We start from the raw sequence: 25,385 nt of genomic DNA, 5'->3' as shown, positions 1-25,385 counted from the left end.
CCAAGGAGCTCTTGACAGATGCTTGTTACTGGGATTTTAGGTACAACTGGACACTAACATTGTAGCTCCTAGTGGCTGAAGGTTGAGAAGTTGGCAGTGAGGCACTTACTGAGAATATGGTCTTGGTGGGATTTGAGACCTTCAATGTTGTTTTGCTTCTGTTGCCTCTGCCAATTAGGGGAGTCAGGAATAATAAACAACATTCCTTAAAAAAAAATGCTTTCACTTCACTAGTCAATTTTCTTATGTTAATTACAGTCACTTTTTTCTTTGCTGAGCACAGGAGGAAAGCCATTTGCCCTGCCAGGGCTCACTTACTGCCATCTGGGCTGGAAGCTTCAACAACAAGCTATCTCAGCCTAGCTGGTTGCTTGCCATATGGAGACAGTCAGGATCTCCGTAATAAAAGCACCAAAAGGAGCGTTGCAGCAGGAATCCCACCCACGTAATCTGAACAGCAGAACTCGCCATGCTGTAGGCAGTGGCTTCACTTCATTTTTTTCTTCAGCAACTGTACAAGGTGGTACGACATCAGGAGAAAGATGGAATACAAAAAACACCCATTTGACTAATTTTTCTTCTTTCTCTACCTTAATTTCTTGGTAGAATATTCCAAAATATTATTACATACTTCCCCATTTATTTCAGGCTGGTAGAAGGGTCAGGTTGGACATTAAACATTGAAACAATAAATTTCCTTCTCAAGTGTATTCCTCCCTTGAGCAAAACTGCAGGGATTGTCAATTCTTATCCATAATCTTAGACATGAACTTATAGAACTCTAAAGAGTAGTACCTTGTATAAGTGGTTATTTTCTAAAAGGGGTTAACGTTCGTGTTACATTGGCTCCAACCACCCCACTGGTGTCATATCAGTCTGTGGGTGTAGTGGAGGAGTTCTACTGACTTTTGGAGGGAGCAGATGTATTTGTACCAGTTCCCCAGGCTCCTGGTAATTATGTCTGACCAAATGTAATTACTTATTGATATCATGCAACAAACCACTTTGTTATTTAAGAAAAGCATCTTTTCTGTAGATACTCTTCATTTGTACACTATCATTAATCACTAGATAGCCCCAAGACAAAGCAAGATTGGTGGCAAAAAATCTCAAACAACTCCTCCCCAGGACATACTGGTAGAAGTGATGAATACTATTAAAAAAAAAAGGTACTGGGAGTGGTCTTCTGGGAAAATACATGGTTGTAGCAATGTGGATCTGAATCCTGACACAGGCAGAAATTCAGAAAGAGATCATTCAAAATAGCATTACAGCTTTAAGACAACAAAGACAGTCCATCAGTCAGCAAATAAAAATTGAATATCAACTGAATGAGAAAGTAGCAGCTACGGAAGGAACAAAAAGACAAGTTCAGCTCTCCAAAGGAAAAAGTTCATTCAGAAGCTGCTTAGACCTTCTGGGGCAAGAGTATGGGATTGGAAGTGAGACTGAAAAGCCAGTCACACTTAGAAAACAGAGGTGATTCTGGAAGGAGATGATGGTTCCAAGAGGTGAAGTTAAAGTTTGAGATCCCAAAGGGAAAAAGGAATAACTTTATAAAAAGAAAACTATGCAAAGACCAGGCGATCAATTTCCACACAAATTGTTGCCAACGTTAGGCTTCATGAGATTCTGCTGCAACAAACTATGAAAAGGCCAGAAAATACATTTAGTCTGGAGCTGCAAAATCAGTAAGGCCTCTAAAATGTACTTAAGCCGAAAATGAGCAGATCTAAGCAAAAATCTTGTCAGAAAGTCTAGCAGGAAAAGAAAAGCCAGGAAAATTAAAGAAACTTAATAGGACAAGGACTCGAAACCTTAGAAAAAAAGCGAGCAGTGACTAAATCATTAAAATGGCAGGAAAATACAGCACACAGTATAGAAACACGGTAGTACAAAGGAACAGATTTAAAAAGCTTGAAAGCAGTAAATTACTAGAATACAATTCCAAGCTCTATTGAAGAATTCAATACCAGTATTACAGAAATACAGAGTTAAAACACTGGAAAATAAATACTGTGGTACAGGTCTAACAAGCTCTACAATCATTGAATTTAAAACAGTATTGAATGCAAAAACACACGTTTAAAGAACGACACATTTAAAATGTATCCCCATTGGCATTTCTTTGGGAACGAGTTACTCCAGACAATCCAAAAGAGACAGGACTTACATCAGTGGGCATCCTGTTGATTTTGTGTTTGATACTGGAAGAAGTGTTGCTGTCCTATCACATGAGTTACCATGGCTGAAGTAGAAAATTACAAGCAGAGGTAATACTACACAGTAACTGGCAAAAGCATAGGAATGTAACAATTTACACTACAACGTAATAGACAGGAGAAAATTGAAAGTGTGTATGCTGTTCCCAATCAACCAACTTCATTTCTGAGCCTGCACACGAACTCAGAAGAGATGGCGGAAATCTTCGAGAACAATGGGTCAAGAAACAAAGGGCTGTCAAAATACTCGACCAGGAAGAGACCATTTTTGACCAAAATATCAACAGGCAACCAGCAGAAGACTTCATTGACTTCCCAGACTCATGGTGAACCCAAAAGAATGAATCAAATGAAACCACTTCTGTTGACGTAAAAGAGCTGTTTAACATTGTCAACATAAAAGTCAGTCATGGACTTCCCAGGTCTGATGGAATATTCAATCTTCTCTCCGGAAACTGTTAATTCAGTGACAGGGATAGTGCTAAAAAAACAGAAATCACTTAGTAACTCAACTGACTGTCTGAAAAAAAAATTACTTCACTAGTGAAACAGCCATAAAGGATAACTGAAAATGTTCAGTCTGGATCACAACCTGAGGGAGAGTGGCTGCATGATTCCATGGGAGCCAAATCTGTGTCCATAAAAATCAAGGTGCAATCAAGAACACAAAACTGATTGGTCTAAGCATTAATGATACTGCAAAAAGGAACACTTCTTCTAGGTCTGAAAGAAAGTGCATTCTGTGAAAAGTGTGAAACATCCAGACCACCAGCACTTGTAAAGGCAGAGACCCGAGGGAGATGGTGTAGTGGTAAATGTAATATACACTTGTGTGATTGTATAAAAGAGTTAAACTTGAGGGGAGGAGGGAGCAAAGAGGTTGGGTGGGTGGGGAGAGAGAATGGTGTATAATACAATGGGTTGGAAGGCATTAATGCTACGTTAGCTTCACTCATTCTACTGATATCACAGACAGTATGTGGGTGGAGACAACGAGTTCTAATATCATGTTTGCAGGAGCAAATGTATATGCAACAGCTTCCTGAAGTGCTAATAATTATGCTTGATCAAATATCATTGTACCTCTTGCCATCAGGCAATAAAACTTCTTGTTATCGAAGAATGTGTGAAGTGTGCATGATTTTTAAAGCCTCGATCAAATCCCCTTGTTTTTTTTTAATATATAGAGTAGAAAGAGACCCAATACACATACACTCCCCCAACTTCCACACCCCCCTCAGTAATTAAGGTCTATGACAGTAAGTCATTCCAATGACCCTTTCCTGAACATGTGTCAGTGCCTCAATAACTGCCAGCAAACATCAAGAACATCAAAATCCATGGGGGGGAAATTAACTTCATTCGTTAAATTGATCTTTATTCATTATTAATTTAATTAGGAAAATTTAAGATAAGCCAGGTTCCAAACTATACATGTGGAAAATCATGAAAGAGGCACACAGTTGAAGGATACAGTACTTGTGGTTATGTTTCCGAAAATTGTAACTTTAAGACAAACAGTTTCCCACAGAAATCCATGTAAAACTGGAGTTGGATTCCTTTGGACATTTCTTGCTGTGATAAAACAAAGTACAGTTTGAAATACTGTACATCTGCAGTACTATGCATCTCTAGTTGAATGAACTTGCAAAATAAATCATTAAATGTAAAAAGAAACACTGTACAGTGTGGTATTTCTGGACTCTTCAGCAGAGGATATTTAATCATACATGAAATGGTATACAATTCTAAATCTGACATTCATAAATAAGATAACGTTGAAAATAACATTAAATTCAGAAATACAAAATAAATGTAAATACATGACAACTACACTCGCCTGATGACGTTTAATAAGCTACACTCCATCTAGAGGCAGAAGCTAGTCAATGCAGGCACACTACCTGCACAGACCAGCATGCGTTTTGTTAGGTGGAGTCCAGAAACATAGAACATAGAACAGTACAGCACAGTACAGGCCCTTCGGCCCACGATGTTGTGCCGAACTTTTACCCTAATCCTAGGGTCTATCTAACCTCCACTCCTACCTTATACTATCATCTATGTGCCTATCTAATAGCTGCTTAAATGCCCCTAATGAGGCCGACTCCACTACCCCCTCCGGCAACGCATTCCACGCCCCGACCACTCTCCGAGTAAAGAACCTACCTCTGACGTCTCCCCTATATCTACCTCCACTCACTTTAAAACTATGTCCCCTCGTAATAGCTACCTCCACCCTAGGAAAAAGTCTCTGGCTGTCCACTCTATCTATACCTCTGATCATTTTGTACACCTCTATCAAGTCACCTCTCATCCTTCATCGTTCTAAAGAGAAAAGCCCTAGCTCTCTCAACCTTTCCTCGTAAGACCTTCCCTCCATTCCAGGCAACATCCTGGTAAATCTCCTCTGCACCTTTTCCAACGCTTCCACATCTTTCCTGTAATGAGACAACCAGAACTGGACACAATGCTCCAGACGTGGCCAAACCAGGCTTTTACATAGCTGGAACGTAACTTCACGGCTCTTGAACGCAGTCCCTCTATTAATGAAAGCTAACACACCATACGCCTTCTTAGCAACTCTATCCACCTGGATGGCAGCTTTCAGGGAATTGTGGACATGAACCCCAAGATCCCTCTGCTCCTCCACACTGCCAAGAATCTTTCCATTAACCCTGTATTCTGCTTTCAAGTTTGTCCTTCCAAAATGAATCACCTCACACTTTTCAGGATTAAACTCCATCTGCCACTTCTCAGCTCAGCTCCGCATCCTATCAATGTCCCTTTGTAATCTAGAACAGCCCTCCGCACTATCCACAACTCAACCCACCTTTGTATCGCCCGCGAATTTACTAATCCACCCTTCCACTCCTTCATTCAAATCATTTACAAAGAAGTCACAAAGAGGACCCAGAACATATCCTTGTGGTACACCACTCGTAACTGAGCACCACGTTGAATATTTTCCATCCACTACCAGCCTTTGTCTTCGAAGGGTCAGCCAATTCTGAATCCAATCTGCCACATTTCCTCCTATCCCATGCCTTCTTACCTTCTACATGAGCCTGCCATGGGGAACCTTATCAAACTTAAGCCTTACTTAAATCCATGTATACCACATCCACCGCTTTACCTTCATCCACGTGTTTGGTCACCTCTTCAAAGAATTCAATAAGGTTTGTGAGGCATGATCTACCCCTCACAAATCCATGCTGACTATCATGAATCAAACTGTGCCTTTCCAAGTGATCATAAATCCTATCTCTCAGAACCCTTTCCAATGATTTCCCCACCACTGACGTAAGACTAACTGGTCTGTAATTTCTGGGGTTATCCCTATTCCCTTTTTTGAACAAGGGAATGACGTTTGCCTTTCTCCAATCTTCCAGCACTATACCCGTGGACAGTGAGGACGAAAAGATCATTGCCAAAGGCCCTGCGATCAGGTTTAGTGCGAGTTCAGAACAGGAGCCAGAAATTTCAAAGGGTAACTAACAATAAAGTGCAGGAACAAGAACTGGGGAGGCGGAAGAGATGAAGAGGGATTGAGTGGGCAGGGGCAAGAAGTGAAGGAATGCCAGGAAAATCTCAGAACTGAGTGCAACAGCAGAAGCATGGGGAAGATCTGGAGAGAAGGTAGGCCACAAAGTAGGAGGTAGAACACTAAACAAGTATACTGCCACTATATTATCAATTTAAAGCAAAACAACTTGAACTGAGTCATCTTTAAAAAGGAGACTTTAAAGTATCAGCTTTTATACAGAAAGTGTAGATTCAAAAATTGCCACTAGCATATTTGAGTGAATGAGCTGTTATTCTTGGTCACAATTTACTGTAATACATCACTTGAAATGGCCATTAGAATAGTTTATGGGTTTATTTGTGGACTGTCTGCTAATCTTAGAACAGATCAAAACAAAAAAAAGAACAATCTACACTTCTGGGAATGCTCTCTTCCTTTAATACTTCACTTGCAAGCACCCTTGTGAATATAGGCAAATACAATGTAAATATGTACATTAGGCTGTTAGTAATATAATGTTAGTTCAGGTCAGTCTTACACAACTCACATTTTAATTATTTGCACTACTTGATCTAAATAGTTTAAATAAATATATATACTATTTAGTTTAATGCATTCCATATTGTTACCAAACAATTTGTCCATTTACAACGCAAGAGATAATGAGAATAATAATTGGTTTCCTTGGTTTGTTTCTTCTTGCCAATGATGAAGCAATGAATAATGCTTGCAATTTCTTCTGAACAACATGACTGTGTTCACTGAAGCAAAGTCTCAGAAAGGGGCAGTTAAAGCACCAGCACTAATTAAACCTGACATTCAAATTCAGGAAGCCTCGTGTGCAGTCCTGTGTTGTTGCTTTGCTAATTGGAAATTAACACTAACTGTCATGTTTTCTGATTTTGAGATTTCTTTCCCCACAAAGGATTTGGGAAAAGCAATTCATTTTAAGTATTGTGTTTTAAAGCAAAGTTTATTCAAAAGCTTTTCTTAATAATAAAGGTATCAAGGCAACAAGTTGTTGACATGTAAATAAGCAGCGAGTCAGAGTGTCAGAGATATAAGCATGGAAACAGACCCTTTGGTCCAACTAATCCACACTGACCAGATATGCTAAATAAATCTAGTCCTATTTACCAGCATTTGGCCCATATCCCTCAACCCTTCCTATTCATATACCCATCCTGGTGTATTTTAAATGCTGTAATTGTACCAGCCCCCACCACTTCCTCTGGCAGCTCATTCCATACACACACCACCCTCTACATGAAGAAGTTGCTCCTCAGGTCCCTTTTAAATCTTCCCCTTCTCACCTTAAACCTGTGGCCTCTAGTTTTGGACTCCACCCCCACCCTGGGAAAAGACCTTTCGCTATTTACCCTATCTATGCCCCTCAATTTTATAAACTTCTATAAGGTCACCCCCCAGCCTCCAATGCTCCAGGGAAAACAGCCGCAGCATATTGAGCCTCTCCCTATAGCTCAAACCCTCCAACCCTGACAACATCCTTGCAAATCTTTTCTGAACCCTTTCAAGTTTCAGAACATCATTCCCATAGCAGGGAGACCAGAATTGAACGCAGTATTCCAACTGTGGCCTAACCAACGCCCTGTACAGCCGCAACATGATCTCCCAACTCCTATACTCAATGCACTGACCAATAATGGGAAGTATACCAATGCCTTCTTCACTACCCTGTTTTCCAGCGACTCCACTTTCAAGGAACTATGAACCTGTACTCCAAGGTCTCTGTTCAGCAACGCTCCCCAGGACCATACCATTAAGTGTACAAGTCCTGCCCTGATTTGCCTTTCCAAAATGCAGCCCCTCACATTTATCTAAATTAAACACCATCTGCCACTCCTCAGCCCATTGGCCCATCTGATCAAAATCCCATTGTACTCTGAGGTAACCTTCTTGGCTATCCACTACACCGCCAACTTTGGTGTCATCTACAAACTTACTAACCATACCTCCTGTGTTCACATCCAAATCATTTATATAAATGACGAAAAGCAGTGGACCCAGCATTGATCCTTGTGGTAACACCTCTGGTAACAGGCCTCCAGTCTGAAAAGCAACCCTCCACCACCACCCTGTCTTTTACTTTTGAGCCAGGTCTGTATCCAAATAGACAAACAGGAGGCTGGAAGAACACAGCAAGCCAGGCAACATCTGGAGGAAAGGAGCTGTCAATGTTTCTAGTATTACCCTTCTTCAGATGCTGCCTGGTTTGCTGTGTCCTTCCAGCCTCCTTTTTGTCTACCCTGCATTCTAGCATATGCAGATTTTTTGTCTGTATCCAAATAGTTAGTTCTCCTCTACTCCGTGTCTAACTAGTCTACCATGAGGAACCTTGTCAAACGCCTTACTGAAGTGCATATAGATCACATTCACTGCTGGGGCCTCAGCAATCCTCTCCATTGCTTCTACAAAAAATAAAAACTCAATCGAGTTCATGAGACATGATTTCTCACACAAAGCATTTTAGCATAATCAGATTTTAAGAAGTTCGATGACCGTGATATTGTTGTTCCAATGTGCTTATCTCACTGCCTTGTTGACTATCCCTAATCAATCCTTGCCTTTCCAAATCCTGTCTCTCAGGATTCCCTCCAACAATTTGCCCACCACCAATGTCAGGTTCATCGGTCTATAGTTCCCTGGCTTTTCCTTACCACCAGTTTTTAAATAGTGGCACCATGAGAGCCAACCTCCAGTCTTCCAGCACTTCACCTGTGGCTATCGCTGATACAAATATCTCAGCAAGGGGTCCTAGCTTCCCAGAGTTCTAGGGTACACCTGATCAGGTCCCAGGGATCTATCCACGTTTATGCATTTTAAGACATCCAGCACCTCCTCCTCCGTAACATGGATATTTTTCAAGAGGTCATTATTTATTTCCCCATATCCTCTATCTTCCATATCCTTCTCCACATTCAACACTGATGCAAAATACTTTAGTATCTCCCCCATCTCCTGCAGTTCCACACATAGACAATCTTGCTGATCTTTAAGGGGCCCTATTCTCTCCCTAAATATCTTTTTGTCCTTAAATGTATTTGTAGAATCCCTTTGGATTCTTCTTAACACTATTTGCCAAAACTATCTCATGTCCTCATTTTGCCCTCCTGATTTCCCTCTTAAAGTATATTCCTACCACCTTTACATGCTTCTCGGGATTCACTGGATTTCTGCTATCTATACCTACTGGCTTCCTTCTTGACCAAAACCTCAATTTCTCTAGTCATCCAGCATTCCCTACACCTACCAGCCTTGCCCTTCACCCTAACAGGAACATACTGAATCTGGACTCTTGTTATCTCATTTTTGAAGGCTTCCCATTTTCCAGCCATCCCTTTACCTACGAACATCCGCCCCCAACCAACTTTTGAAAGTTCTTGCCTAATACTGTCAAAATTGGCCTTCCTCCAATTTAGAACTTAAACTATTAGATCCAATGTATCCTTTTCCATCACCATTTTAAAAATAACAGAATTATGGTCACTGGCCCCAAAGTGCTCCCCCATTGACACCTCAGTCACCTGCCCTGCCTTATTTCCCAAGAGTACGTCACGTCTTCCACCTTCTCTAGTAGGTATATCTATAGACTGCATCAGAAAATTTTCTTGTTCATACTTAACAAATTCATCTCCATCCAAGCCCTTAACATTATGGCAGTCCCACTCTACATTTGCAAAGTTAAAATCCCCTCCACAACCACCTATTATTCTCACAAGTAAGAGAGATCTACTTACAAATTTGTTTCTCAATTTTCTGCTGACTATTGGGGGTGTCTATAGAACAATCCCAATAAGGTAATCATCCCTTTCTTATTTCTCAGTTCTACCCAAATAACTTCTTGGACATATTCCCAGGAATATCCTCCCTAAATACAACCATGATATTATCCTTAAATCAAAAACACCACGCCCCTTCCTCTCTTGCCCTTCTTTCAATCCTTCCTATAGCATCTCTACCCCAGAACATTAAGCTGCCAGCCCTATCCATCCCTCAACCACATTTCTGTAACAGCTATGATATGTCAGTCCAATGTTCCTAACCATGACCAGAGTTCATCTTCCTTATCTGTTAGCCCGCTTGCATTGAAATAAATGCAATTTAATTTATCAGCCCTACCTTGTTCTCTACTTTGTCCCTGCCTGCCCTTCTGTTTGACCTACTTCTTTTCCCAACCGTACCAGTTTCAGACTGATCTCTTTCCTCACTATCTCCCTGGTTCCCAAACCCACCCCTCCTTTACAAGTTTTGAATCCTCCCAAGCAACCCTAGCAAATCTCCCTGCCAGTATATTAGTCCCTTTCCCAATTCAGGTGCAATCCATCCTTCTCATACAGGTCACTTCTACCCCAAGATACATTCCAATGATCCAAAAACGTGAATACTTCTCCCTTGCACCAGCTCCTCAGCCATGCATTCATCTGCTCTATCCTCCTATTCCTACCCTCACTGGCTTGTGGCACTGGGAGTAATCCAGATATATAACTCCCTCAAGGACCTACTTTTTAAATTCCTGCCTGACTTCCTATATTCTCTCCTCAGAATCTCATCCTTTTCCCTTCCTATGTCATTACTTCCAATGTGTACAACAACTTCTTACTGGTCCCTCTCCCCTTTGAGAATATTCTGCACCCTCTCAGATATCCTTGATCCTGGCACCAGGGAGGCAACACACCATTGTGATGTCTCGCTGTTGGCCGCAGAAACGTCTGTCTGTGCCTCTGTCTAGAGAGTCCCCTATGACAATCGATCGCTTGGAACCTCTACAAAAGAAAAACAATAAAAGGTTACACTTTAAAAAGTCACTTAGGCTCTGACGTTGTTTTGCCAATCTGTCAGTCAGATCTAAAGCCAGCAAAGTCAGTTTGGATATTGAAACAAAGTTGAAAAGACTCAGGCTCAAAGAATCATGTAAGAACTTACTTTGACGGTAAATGCGTGAACTTATGGATGAAACTAGTTACAGGGGTAAGGGAAGAGGAGGATGAAGAACTTAGTCCCTCCAGATTGAGCTTCCACTCCAGGTCGATGGCTTCAAAGATCAGTCCGACGTGTGACCTGCAGAGTCTGTCACATACAGGGCAGGGGACCACTGAAGTATTTGGACCCTCTTTACAATGCCCTGAACTTGCCTTTATGGCTTCTGATGACGCCTTTCGGTAATGAATGACTTCTCAAGTTGTTTTCCATTTCGATTCATGACAAATCAGGGAGTCCAAAGAAGCAGCAGCATTAAAATCAGAGTGTGCTGGAGAAACTCAGCAGGTCTGGCAGCATCTGTGGAGAGAGAAAGCAGAGTTAATGTTTTGAGTCCAGTATGACTCTTCCTAGGGGAAAGGAGTGTTTGATCTCTTTGCAGATACTTGGAGGACATTCCTAAAGTGCTTCTGTTAAACTCCTGGAGGTCATCTGCCAGGTTCTGAGGAAAGTAGTTATTCAGTAGTCTGCTGTAGCACACACAAACAGCTTGTCACGTCCAGTGGAGCTGGTTTTAAATAATTAAGCGCCTGGATGCTCAGCATCTTGGCTTTGAAGATGATATTGCTGCTGCACTGCCTTTCTTGCCATCAGATTTGGAGGATTTTGTGAAGGTGACACTGTAGTATTTCTCCAGGGCTTTGGAGGTGCTTCTTATATTTGCCACAAAGCAAAGATGATATCTGCAATACCACTACCTGGATACCACCATAAATAGGTGATTGAGGAGGATCCTTGAAACAAACTTGCATGTGGCAGACAGCAGGGAAGCTGCTCTGTAGTTAGCACAATCATAAAAGATACAGAAAGCCAATGAATATAGGCAATGGATATGGAGTTTGATAACAAATGACACAGAAGGAGGGGTCTGGATAACTTATAATTTGTTATTGACAATATAGTATGGAGCTGGAGGAACACAGCAGGTCAGGCAGCAGAGGAGTAGGAACAGTCCTGACCTGACCCAAAACATTGAATTTCCTGCTCCTCTGATGCTGCCTGATCTGCTGTAATCCTCCAGCTCCACACTGTTGTCTCTGACTCCAGCATCTGCAGTTCTTCCTATGTCCAAGTGATTTATATTTTGTAATGTAGTGTTAGGCAAATCAGCAAAGACAGAATAAGAAGTCACTGCAAGGCAAGACTGTATTTAAAAAGATTAAAAGGCAGTTAAGACTTGTTAGTGATTCTTGTATGAATCTGCATATTCAGTTTTTCCCCTCTGCATGCATTTACATTATTTAAAAATAGAAATAGTGGAGCACTCTTAAGTGTCTCCACGTTTGATGCTGATGAACCTGAAGCCTGGTCTCACTTTTCACGGTTTTTGTAGTCCCTAATGAGACAAGCAGCACTACAGAAAACAGGATCAAAATAAATTAGAATGCATAAATTTAGCACTTAAGTCATTTTCTGGAAATGTATCCATGAATTGATGTAGCTACTTGCTATTGATGAGGTACAAGGAAGAGCCCTGAAGCAGAACAGTTGCAAGACCCATCCACCTTGTCTTCCTATTTTGTTCCATGTCCGCCAGTGGCCTCTTCCTTGTTGGTGACAGTTTGGTAGCTGATGCTCTGGCAAAGTCAGACTGAAAGTGCCACACAAGGTGACCATACCAGACTCATTGGTAACAATGAGCCAACCACAAGGGTGCACACTCCATTGGTCTGATGTGGTGATGCTCGATCTCTACATTAACAGGGATTCTGATGCAATTGACAAGCCAAGGTCAAACTGCTGCAGAGAAGACTGCTGGTAAGGAGAAGTACCAGGGAGAATGCTCCCGTCACACCAGTCTGTTCAGCTGGATGTTGCCGACTAGTCCAAGGGGCTGTTGGTCCTTTCTGCAGCTGCAATGAACAAAGATCTGACTGAGACGCTGGAAGCAGTGAGTAAATAGGCCAAGCCAGCAACATCCTCTGCCAAATCAGCTACAAAGGACTGGACAGCCCAGGCTGCTGCACCCAATTCACAGGCTCCAGAAAGGGGTGGTGCTGCCTCTGACTAGTCCTGAGAATAGGGATGGTGTTGACCAGGAGATAGATATGTCTTTGATTGATTGAAAAGCAGGAAACAACAAAAAAAATCTGATTTTTCAGAAAAAAAAAGAGGGATTTTTTTCAGCGCATGATCATTTAGTATTTTGTGAAGTGATCAAGATTCAAATACACTGATTCACATATTCATTATTTTGGTGTTAACACATTTTGCAATTTATTTAAATATGGATATTATTAATGTATCGTACAGCTTTGCTTTGAGATTATTACCTGTGTTGCATCTCCATGGATGAGACAGAGCTAACACACAGCTCACAGCTGAAAATGTACCTGTGTACAGATTTAGACTATACTCCCAACATCATGACCTTGGCTACTCGGTTGTCATGGAGACTGACAGTTAACAGTTTCCCTCCTGCATCATCTCCATGGACACCATGGGTCCAGCAATCGGCACCTCCTTCTCATGCCGCGCAAGTTACTATTGCCTTTCTAAGTTTGGTTTCCTGTGTCCTAACCCTGATGAGTACATGATGAAAAATTTAGACTTTGTGGAGCTTTTTAGCAATTGTTTATGGTCCTGTTAGGAAGATGCAGGAGAGTTTAAGACACACTTACAGATCAGACCATGCACTAGATTCCTTCTAATTTTTTCCTGTCATTGTACATGTGCAACAACGACTTCCAGAATTAGAATTCAATACGTCCATACTTTAACTGCACGCCAACCAGCATGGGTAGGCCCTCCGAGTGCTGTACAGCCACTGACATGTATGACATATGACTAACAAACACAAATGGGTCCTCCAGCAATACGAATTAAGAACAATTCTGCTTTCTAACTGAAAGTCATAATATCTGATGATTCTTCAAATGATTGTGCGGCAATGAGAATGCAGTTGATGAAAAGCCAGGAGGCAGAATCTGTCTTCAAAAAGATCCCTCAGACCAAATGTGCCATCAGAATGGGGACCAGCTGCTGGTCTGATCTTGAGAAGCGTATATGGGAATGGGTTCTCAAAAAAAAAATGAAATGGTTTCATCATTACCAGAATTGCAAAGCTTGTATACACAATAAAGTAGACGAAATCAAACCCATTCAGCTAAGATTTTAGACCAGGTGAATGGCCAATTACTGGAACAATACAGTGTAGAGCTGTGACAGAAGTCTGACTCTTATTAAGTCACTTCAGCAATACGGGTGAAGCAACAACTGATTCTGATACAGTCTGCAGCAGGCAGACAAGCAAGGTTTGAAAACCGCTCTCGGGCAAACAACGGCACGTGACAAGATTCAAAGTGGTACTAGCATGCATGGCCAACAGAACAAAATTAAAGTCAATGCTAATTTTCAAGTGTAAAACCATGCCAAGCATCAAGTTCCCTGAAGAAGATTGTGTGTGCGTGTGCGTCCGTGTCCATGTCAAAAACTGAATGAGGATGTAATGTAGTTAAGGATCAATACTGTAGAGAATAGATGGCCTACATAAAACACATTTTATTGGGTAACTCTTCCATAAAACAATGATTGGACTTGTTCTCTGCTCCATCACCTCCAAAATATAAAAACGATTTTCTAAAGTCAGGCAAATAAATCCAAGCAAGATTTTTAAATACGACATCTTTGCATATGGAGTCAATGATCCGATAATTGTCCATTTTGCATGCGCTTGAACAGAAGTGGAGTTAAGCTATAATCAACAAAGCCATACGATTGTTGATCAGGAATACCATGTCAAATAAAATAGCAAAGACACAGGATGGGAGAAGAGCATGCATAAATTTCCCACACATATATGGTAATAACATGACGTCAGATTTTGACAAATTATTCCAGTGCATCAGGTGTCTGCAAACAAGTAAAGATTTGCAAACACTCTTTCATGGCAACACAGCCACATTTCATACTCATAATTCCACGAAATCATCCTAAAAGCCAAAAGATTTCCAACTGCAAGTTTTTTGTTCAGCTTCTGAATACTACTCTGCAAGCCTTCTTGTTAAAGCAGGCAGCGTTAGAACATGATTTTTCTAATTTGATCACATAGCTACTGCAAATCCTGATAATTAAACACATTTCTGTTGGTGCGTCAGAGTAATAAAAGCCAGTTGGGCAGACTACAGGCGTTATGTACGGTACAACAGGCAATCTAACTGCAGGCTCTCCAGATAAAACTGTTAATTAGTCAAACTTGCAGTACCCATTTCAAAGATCAGAGACTGACTTTCCTGACCATCTGTCACAATCAACACAGAGCTTTATCCTCCACTAAACATTTCAATGACTTCGTCCAATTACTAATTTATTGTCACTGGATTTAAAATGTTCAATACAGCATAAAGTTTGTTGCTACATGCTTTTCTAGTGCACAAAAAGGAAAGTCTACCACCCCTTCACCCAAGGTATCTTAGACTACATTCTTTTTTTCGGTCTCAAAACAGTACATTATTTCTCCAAGATATTCTTCATAATCATCATCATCATAGTAAGGTAAATAAGTGGTCATATTTATCTGGAGGTTTTGAAGACGACCTCAAGAGATCTTTGTTGACCAGACCAATAATAAAGATCAGTATAGATGAAGAAACAAAGGTTTCCTACCAGTGGCTGACAAATTTTATGACCTAGGACAGCCTCAGCTATATTACATAATGTAGTAGTTAAAGTCTCATGACATAGTTTGAGTCTAATGGTGACAGTTAGCAGAGGTAAACGGAACCTAACTAATTTCACAAAGAACCAGATCTTTCATAAATTCAAACAAAGGATATTTACCCAAAATTGACGTGCACTGAAATGATGCAGATGACAAAGAGACCTTCTATCACTTGTACAGTAAGAAGAGGAAAGCTTATTAAAGTCTAAGGAAGACCAATTCAAGATGAGGATCAGGATTGCAGCTTCCCAGCAAACATTGTTGTAGTGCAACTCCATTCTTGGTCATCTATTGCCCCATCTCCCGCAATTTCATTTCTTGCACCAAAAAAAACGTACATTTCCTGAGAATTGTTGAAAAAAAGATACATTTTTTGTTGAAGTTTTCCTTCTTGCACTCATCAGGACAATTGACGGGAAATACCAACGTAAAGGGAATATAAATGTAAATTACTCAGTGGCTTCCTCTGTACCTGTTTTGCTGCAACTCCAATCCTGAACCCATGACTCCTACTTCCCTATTGTTTCTCCTCACAGATTTAAAAAAAAATATTCTTTTCTCTTTAATTCTACGAGACCCCTCTCCTCTGACATCATGCTTCTTTTCATTTCTCCGCTCTCAGGAACTCTGCCTTCCCAATTCCCCACCAGGAATACTGCAAAATAAAAGAACAGGGCATGACCACCCACCACTTACATCACACAACGATGTTCCCCATATACACGGCACAGGGGTCATCATTGGAGCAAGCAGCAGCTATAGCTTTATTAGCAAAACTTGTGTTACTGTGGATTTTGTTGAATATAAAATGGAAGATAAACATCAGTTTCTCCTAGGTTTGTTTCTGTGATATATATTAAAATGTTGAAGTAAATGGGTTTTTTGTAGTATTACTATTTATAATATAAAAGTGTTGTTCCTGGCATGAATTAATATTCAAAAGCAATGCTATTCTTTATGTTCTATCCATTTCAGGTCAAAAGTGGATGACTTCATGTTTGCCACAGTTCGCCCTTTTCTTAATCTGTTATCGTTTCATTGTAATGCTACGTTTACAGAGCAGCCCATGTGTCATTAACCAAATTTGAATATGTGGCTTTCTACCCCATCATCCAAATCATTAATGCAATAAACGGTTGAGGCCTGCACACAGATTCCCGAGAGACACCATCAATCACATCCTGTCCACTATCCCTATCGGTCTCCTGTCAATTTTCTAACCAGAAAAGTTATTTATCTTCAATCCTTGGGATTTAGCTAGCAGTGTCTAATGAAGCACTTTATTAAATACCTTGCAAGTTCATCAGCCACAGACTTTTTGAGAGTTAGCAGCTTGAACTAGAATATGATATTTGGGTCAAACTCAGTTTTTAAACAAATTGGGGAACAAATGCAATGAATTGGTCCAGACTCCATCAGACAAAATTCCAATTCAACTATGACCTTTCTACAGAAGGGCCCTAACTGTCACTCCTGCTACCTGCACTGCCACCATTCAGGAGAGTGGCTGACTATAACCACATATTCCTACTCACACAATGCGTCCCCATTCACTTATCGGTGATGGAACATATGATGAGACACATTTGTATTGGTTCCACTTTGGTCTGAATTCTAAGAGACCCATGCTGATGAACTGGCTCACGTGACAGACACTGCTAAATGCTACCTTACCCTGGTAGCAGAGTCAGAGTGCAAAAATAGAACAATTTTTACATCAGTATGCATCTTTGAAAGAACTTGCATTCTAATATCAACTTAACGTACAAAAGTTACAATGTGTGCATGACAACATGTATGACTAAGCCAAATGGTGGTAAGAGTCTTATGGCACATACAGAACAAAAGATCTAAAGTAAAGAAATGCGCAGCCAATGAACTCAACTCACATGCTAACCTGCACACACAGGAAAGACTTGAATCCATTTAGTGTTCCTTAATGATTACTAAAAATTCAAATTACCATTTTATCCCAGTTGAGACGTTTTTGAACGGAAATCACATAAGACACTCAAAATTAATTAATACTATAATTCTATGAAATTTTTAAGTACCAATTAGACATAAACACAAGAAATAGACTTTCAGCACTGTGTGAATCTACAATCAAATCAGTTGATAAGCTGTTAATCAAATTAACATAAATCAGCAGCATCCATGAGCATTACAATCAAATACAATATACAGTGCATAGCTACCCAAAGATGTTGTGCTGAACATTTCACAGTACGAACGTGTAGTTTCTGTTGTATCCCAGAATGTCTGTGCTGTCAGAAGGCTTAAGGTAGCAGGACCATGATTTGCCTCCATATAGGCTATTTGCAAGGCTCTGGGTTGCACTATCACTGTGAACCAATTGTAATGGTTATTTGATTATTGCCATGGTCAAATACAGGGCATCAATTACGGATCATGCCAAAAAAAAAAAATGAAGAACTACTTAACATTTACTAAGTGACTTAATGAGTGGTTCCTACCTTGATGTAATTATTCAGGACTGGATACACCCGATACATCGCTATGAGCAGTGAGAGGAAGGTCGTGAAAGGAAAAGTCGTCATGACAACATGTGTGACCTCTGGGAAGGAGATTATCTTGAAGCCAAATTTCTCAAAGAGTTTGACCAATTCTTCAGATGGCTTCTCATCGCCCTCACTCAGGATGCTGCCTGCTATATATCGTAGTTTCTCTTCTGCTTCCTACAATCATAACAGGAGTTCACATTAACATGTATAAAATTATACACAAGGCCAGCCAGTATCATTACATACAAAATTCCACTGATGTTAAGCGTTAAAGTAACTCTGCTGTACCATTGCTACACAATAAGTGTTTAATTTTGTACAATCCTAAAGCCTACGAGTTCCCCTCTCCACACCAAAATCATAGAACAAGAAAAATGCTGATCCAAAAACAAATACAGTAATGTTGGAAATCTGGAATTAAAACTAAGAAAAGGCTGGGAACACGCGACAGGTTTGGCAGTTTCTATGGAAGCAGAAACAGAACTAGCATATGATAAAAGTGGTGACATGTCTGAAATATTAACTTTGTTTTGTCCCTTTCTCCACAGATATTGCCAGGTTTGTTTCAAAATTTTCAGCATATTCTGTTTTCATTTTAGTTGTACAATTTTAGATAAACAACATAAATTATTCATTGTGCACCATGGTTCTCCATGAGAAGATCTGAACAAAACTGTATTAGCTTATCACCAATAAGAGAGCACTCTTGGTCCACAAATATATAAAAGTAAAATGATGATAATAAAAAGTTCTTGTTTTACATTGTTCTTAAACCTGCAATTCCTCCTCTCCAAACCAAAACTATGGTGAATTGGATAAGCAGGAATGAGGCAGCAAGTTAATTCCTGGAGCACAAATCTACCCCCGAAGGGGAGCAAAAACGTTTTATCACTTTTACAGAGGCAACCTGTCAATTGATCAACAAGCCCATTTTTAATTAGTTCTCAGGGGTCTGGAGTAAAGATAGATTCATTGAAATATCAGCCACTTTATGACTCATTTCATCAGATACTTGCACACTAAGATTTAACACAAAGGCTGGCAATTTTAAAAATTCCACATTCCACACAGAAATAACAGAGAATCTAGGGACCAGTGCAAATGAGTAACTGCAAGATGATAATATTTGTAAAATAAAACAAAAAGTGGTACTGGAGAAACTGATAAGATTCCAGGTAGTTCAGTCTGCTGGACTGAATGATGTACACCCAGAGTGATAAAAGGAGTGCCAGTAGACACACTAGATACATTGATAATCATTTTTCAAAACTCTATAGACTCTGGAATGGTCCCTGCAAAATGGAAGGTGACAAATATAATCCAAATTTTTGGAAATGAGGACGCAAGAAAATTGGGGGACTACATGTTAAATACACAAGATAAAAAATGTTTTTGATCCAAGTCCACATTTATGAGAGCTTTACTTCAGTTAACCACACAATAAAAACTTCAACCCATTGATTATTAGCTCACATTTATACAACCAATTCACATTCATTTAACTGTAATTAAAATATCCAATACACGTTCCCTCATTTCATTAAGTCTCAGGCATTCCTTCACAACAGAGCTAGTAGCCTAATACTAGTCATAGGGAAAATGCTAGAATTTATAATAAAGGATGAAATAACAGTACAGCAACAGGACAGTCTGAAAATAACGGCAGATTTGGAAAAAGGTATCATGGATTTACGGAAAGGAAATCATGTTTAACAAATTTGTCGGGAGATTTTTTTTGAGGATGTAATTAGCAGAATAGTTAAGGTGCCACAAGTGAACATGCTATATTTAGATTTTTAGAAGGCTTTTAGTAAGGTTCCACCTTATTTCCAACATAACACTCTTATTTCAAAAGAGACAAAAACAAGTAACTATAGATTAGTTAGCTCAATATCTGTCATTAGTAAAATGTTGTAGTCTATGATTAAAATAGATTTAGAAATAATAATAAAACAGACAAATCGTGGTTTCATGAAGGGAAACTATGCCTGGCAAATATATGAGAATTCTTTGAGGAAGTATCAATCAGGGTAGCTAAAGGGCAACTGCAAAATGTAATCTATTTGGATTTCCAAAAAGCTATTCAATAAGGTACAGTACATAAGGTGGACCATAGTATGTTGGCATGGATAGAGAATAGGCTAACTAATAGAAGACAAAGAATTAGGATAAAGGGGGCATTTTCAGGATGGAAACCGAAAACGAGTGAAGTGTAAAAAGAATCAGTATTGGGTCACAATTGTTTACAATATATACTAATGAATTGGATGATGGAAGCAAATGTACAACAGCCCACGTTTGAAAATGACACAAAAACAGGTGAGAGGGGCAAGTAGTGATGATGACACAAAAACTACTGAGGAACTTAGACAGATTATGTGAGCGGACAGGTGGAGTTTAATGTTGGATGAGATGAGGTTATGCACTTTGGCAGAAAGATTAGAGGACCTAAATATTATTCAATTGGAGAAAGACTACCAGAAATTGCAGAAGGAAGGAATCTGGGGAACCTCATGCATGAACTACAAAATGCATCCACCTAAGTTTACTGGATAATAGATAAAGCAAATGGAATATTGGCCTTTATTTCAAAGGGAACAGAGAATAAAATAAGGGATGGCCTTCTAAAATCATACAAGACTTTAAGTAAACCCAGCTGAATTACTGTGAAGAGTTGTTGTTTTCTTATCCAAGGAAATTTGTACTGGTATTGGAGGCAGTGCAGAGAAGGTTCACTAGGTCAATTCCAGGTATGGAAGGATTTTACGACGAGGAGAGGTTGAATAGGTCAGGCTTGTACTCATTGACATTTAGAGGAATGAGAGGAGATTTGACAGAAACACTCAAGATTCTTAGGGATCTTGACAGGATAGATGTAATAAGATTGTTTTCCCTTGTGGGAGAGTCTAGAAACAGGGGCATAGTCTCAGAGTAAAAAAAACATCTTTGCCCCCCTACTTAGAGAGCAGAAAATCTGGGGAATTCTTTACACCGGAGGTGTTGCGAGGCTGAGTCACTAAGTATATTGAAGGCAGAGATAGACAGATTTCTCATTGAGTGAATAAGGCAGGAAAGTAGAACTGAAGATATTCATAACAGTCATGATCTTATTGGATGGCTGAGCAGACTACATGGACCAAACTGCCTACTTCTGCTCCTACATCATTTGGTTTTATGGTCTAAGAGGCTGATAAACAAAATTAGAGCACATGGAATTGAAGGTAATATACTAATACATATTGATAACTGGTCAACAGCTAGAAATAAACAAGTCATTGTTATGAGTGGGGTATCACAAGGAACGTGTTCAGGCCACTGCTGTTCACAATCTACATCAAATGATTTAAGTGTACAGACCAACTGTAATATTTCCAAATTTGCTGATGCCACAAAACCAGTTAGAAATATATGAGTCATGACAAAGATCCAGAGTGGCTTCAAGCAAACATGGACTGGCTAAGTGAACGGACACGTCATGGCAGATCGAATACTACGCGAATAAGGGTAAAATTGCCCACTTTGATAGAAAGGCAGAACATTTCTAAAATGTTAAGGTCTCGAGAACTGTTGGTGTCCAAAGAGACCTGAGTGTCCTTGTTCATGAATCATTAAAAGCTGGCATGCAGACGCAACAATTAATAAGGAAGGCAAATGGTATGCTGGCCTTCATTGCAAAGAGAGTAGAGTACAGAAGGTATCTTGCAGCAATTGCAGAGACCCTTGGTGAGACCACAACTAAAATATTGTGTATAGTTTGGACTTCTTATCTAAAGGATAGAGAGGAGTACAGAGGAGGCTCACCAGACTAATCCCTGAATTGGTGGGATTGTCTTAAAGACAGATTTAGGAAAGTGACTGTATTCTCTTAGAGTTTTGAAGCTTACAACATTCTCATGTGGTGTGACAGAATACAGATGGGATGTTTCATCTGGTTGGTGAGCCTAGAACCAGAAAACCGGTCTCAGTATAAGGGATAGGCTAATTAGGACTGAGATAGTGAAGAATTGCTTCACTCAGAAGATAGAGAATTCCAAAAATTCTCTATCTTAGAGGGCTGTGGAAACTAAAACATTAAGCAGATTCAAAACGGATATCAAGAGTTTCTGGAAACCAATGGCATCAAAAAGGTATGGAGATTGCATGGGAAAGACAATCAATCAATCAATCACAATCCAAATGAATGGTGAACTAGATGTGATGGGTGGAATAGCATACTCCTGTTATCATGCTGATCCAGCCAGAGCATCAACTCAGCTAAAACAGGAGGTCTGATCTGAAATATAGACCGAGTTAAATCCCATTTTTAAGATTACCGTTTTATTTTCATCTCTTTGTTGTTTCGTGCGCATGATAATGCGGATTGGTTGAGAGGCTGATGGCACTTTAAGAAGTTAAGAAAATACACACCTCAAAATACAGACATATTGATTACGGACAAATAAATAAAGGATCACCTCATATCAATCGGTGACAAATCGAAGGCTGCATCCAGAATTCATTTCATTGCAAAAGAAGCCAAATTTGACTTTAAAGAAATTGAAAGTAGAAGTGAAAATTAAAGCCAAGATGTTGAAATAACATAAGAAATTGCAGTGGCAAGCTTTGTGAAGAGTAACAATTTAAGGCAAGCTGGTCATTTTCCACATACAAGCATATCTGCAACAAGAGGGCTTAACTTTGCAAAAATTAGAACTACTAAACATAGAACCGTGAAAAGTCCATAGCTAAGTGGTTAGAGCTTAAATTATACAATAAAGATTGCTGATCCAGAGGTACTAAAGACGCTGACTGAGCGCTTGGGAATCACTTCAGATTCAGAACAGATAGAAAAAAAAAACCTGAAACAGACCAGTTCACCATTGCAAAAATTTGCTTCGTACAACGGAGGCTAAAGTTAGAGTTTCAAGCAATGGAGAAAGAAAAGCCCAGGAAAAAGACAGAAAACCAAACAAGAAAGGAAGTGCATTCCAAGACAAAAAGCTTGGAGATGGAGTTAAAAGCACGGGAAGGTAGAGAACTGATGCAACCTAGAAGAATCTGACTTTATCTAGTGACCGTTTGAATTCCTTTAGCCCCAAGATAACTTTGGATTTTATGAAATATTCAAAATTCGTCCCCAAATGTGACGAGGAGGGCGCAGAGATTTTCTTTCCAGCCATTGAAATACTGGTAGCTAATTATAGTGGCACAAGAGTATTGGACACTCATAATACATGTCAGATACATGTTAGAAAAGTCCAAGGGGTTTATTCCTGGCTACCTGGAATTTCTGCTAATTACAATTAGATAAAGGCTGATGTTCTCAATGTCTAGAAATTAGTCCCAGAAATGTACCTCCAATAGTTCTAGCGCTCGTAAAAAATTCAAATGGACTCATCTAGAAATTCAAAATAATTAAACAGGTAGCTTTTGACTGTTCAGTCTGAGCTTTAAAATTAGGCCATATTTATGAAGACTTAACAGGCTTCTCCTGCTCTGCAAGTTTATAAACACTGCCTCAAAACTCAAATGCAAGAATAAAGTGTTTCCAGAGTCAAAGCAACAACAACCATTGCTGATGATAATGACATGATCCATAAATCTTTAAGCCAAAGTAAATTTAGGTCAGATAACTCCCACCATCAAGGGAAAGATGAGGAGGTAGAAGGAAATCCTCGTAATAATATTTAAGTTAACTCACTTACAACAGAAGCACCCATTGTCTAATGTTTATAAAACAGGTGGGGCTGGGTTCTTGTTACAGATTTCCGTATTTCAACCTCAGAAATGACCCCAACCCACCCATTTCTGAGATGCATCACAGCAGTGAAGGGCAAATCTTGCAGCAGTAACTAAATACCTGAAGGTGGACCGTCAAACATGGGCACATTCTTCATAGGAAACCAAGAATAAATGCACTCAACGCAATATTTCTTCAAAATGCTTCAACGTTAGGAGATGCCATAAAATGCAATTTAATCTGTGGCCTGAAATGTACCACATAATTACAATAGGAAGCAGTAGCAGCTGAATAACACATTGCTCAGGAGGAGATCTGACCCATTCAAAAGATAACAGAAGGAGAACCATATGGGCTCAAGTGGAGCAGATTAGATTGAATAGTACAAGTAGAAAAACAGACTATCACATAAGGAAAGCTCAGACCAGAGGAGTTTATCAAGGAGACCTGTAGATAGGTAAACATTACACCACACAGAAGAATACTTTGGAAAGAAAGAAATATTACAGAGGTAGACTCCCTGGGATAATAAAGGTAGAAAGCAAGGATTTCTTTCTGGCTTGTAAACTGATCTCAACATGACCAACAAATCTGCCATCGTGAATCAGTTTTGATTCCACGTTTCCATTTTAGACTTTTTACTGTAACTGTGTAGGACAAAGTCCATGGATTCCAGAATCAATTCTGTCTTCCCGTAGATTAGTAATGTAATTGAAAGCGCACATTGAGCGAACAGCCTGAAGAAAATCAGATCAGATGCACTATCAATAAAAAGGTAAATAAACTGCACCAATGTATACAAGGAGAACTACACAGAACAACATGGAAACGCAAGTAAACCAGGGCAGCGTAATGTGGAATAAAAGCAGAAAATGCTGGAAATACCCTGCAAGTCAGGCAGCATCTTTAAGAGACAGAAACAAGAGTAAATGTTTCAAGTTGAACACGACTTCTTTCGAACTGAAGGAGGGCAGAAATGTGATGGGTTTTATGTTATCGACAGGGAGTCGGGTGGGGAATGCAGAACGAACAGATGGTCTGGGGTAGGGTGAAAGGCAGGAGAGATTAAATAACAAAGATGTCAAAAGGCAAAAAGAGCTGTAATGATCATAGTAAAGAAACAAAGTATCTGTCCTAAAATAGAAATTGTTGGAGAAACTCAGCAGGTCCAGTTGCATCTGTGGAGAGAAAGCAAGTTAATGTTTTGTAAACTTCTTCAAAGCTAATAGCAGTTAGGAAAAGCAGGTAAGTGAGAATGGCAAAATAATGAACAACTCCTTTTTCTTATTCGCAAGAATAATGATTTGGACCAGTCCATGGCAAAAAAAAAAAATTCAAAATGGGGACAGAGTACATGAATCATAAATTCCCTACAGTTCAGAAATAGGCCATTTGGCTTTTCAACTCTGCATTGACCCTTCAAAGAGCATCCCATCTAGACCCAGCACCCCATCCTAACCTTGCATTTACCATGGCTAATCCACCTAGCTTGCTAATCTTTGGACTGTGGGAGGAAACTGGACCACTTGGAGGAAACCCACGCAGACCTGAGGAGAAAGACCATCACCTAAGGCTGGAATCGAATCCAGGACCTTGGTGATGTGAGGCAGTAGCACTAACTACTGTGCCACCCTTGTTCTGAAGTTACTGAACTTAATGTTGAGTCCAGAAAGCTATAAATTGCTTAATAATTGAGCTTCACTCTAGTAGGCAGAGGACCAAAATACAAATATGA

At 39.8% G+C, this 25,385-nt stretch overlaps 2 protein-coding genes across 3 annotated transcripts in view; both read right to left on the bottom strand.

Moving 5' to 3' along the window:
• The window catches only part of LOC109917766 (E3 SUMO-protein ligase ZBED1-like), a 59,081-nt gene extending 41,348 nt beyond the window's left edge, over positions 1-17,733 (bottom strand). Inside the window, exon 1 of one of the 2 annotated variants that reach the window (XM_048606406.1) lies at positions 17,605-17,733. The gene's annotated coding sequence lies outside the window, so the exon portion shown is untranslated. Of the gene's footprint in view, positions 1-10,692; positions 10,989-17,604 lie in introns of those variants that run through there. The other variant, XM_048606405.1, reaches the window with a different exon arrangement.
• Positions 1-25,385, bottom strand: part of LOC109917765 (testis-expressed protein 264 homolog) — a 245,692-nt gene that overhangs the window by 188,988 nt on the left and 31,319 nt on the right. Inside the window, exon 2 of the mRNA XM_048606407.1 lies at positions 17,884-18,105. Within this exon, the coding sequence (XP_048462364.1) occupies positions 17,884-18,105 (222 nt within the window). The remainder of the gene's footprint in view (positions 1-17,883; positions 18,106-25,385) is intronic.

Source organism: Rhincodon typus, chromosome 16 (genome assembly GCF_021869965.1).
Source record: "Rhincodon typus isolate 14 chromosome 16, sRhiTyp1.1, whole genome shotgun sequence".
Taxonomy (NCBI): domain Eukaryota; kingdom Metazoa; phylum Chordata; class Chondrichthyes; order Orectolobiformes; family Rhincodontidae; genus Rhincodon; species Rhincodon typus.
Note: the sequence above shows the minus strand (reverse complement) of the source record. Positions and strands in the feature narration are given on the sequence as shown.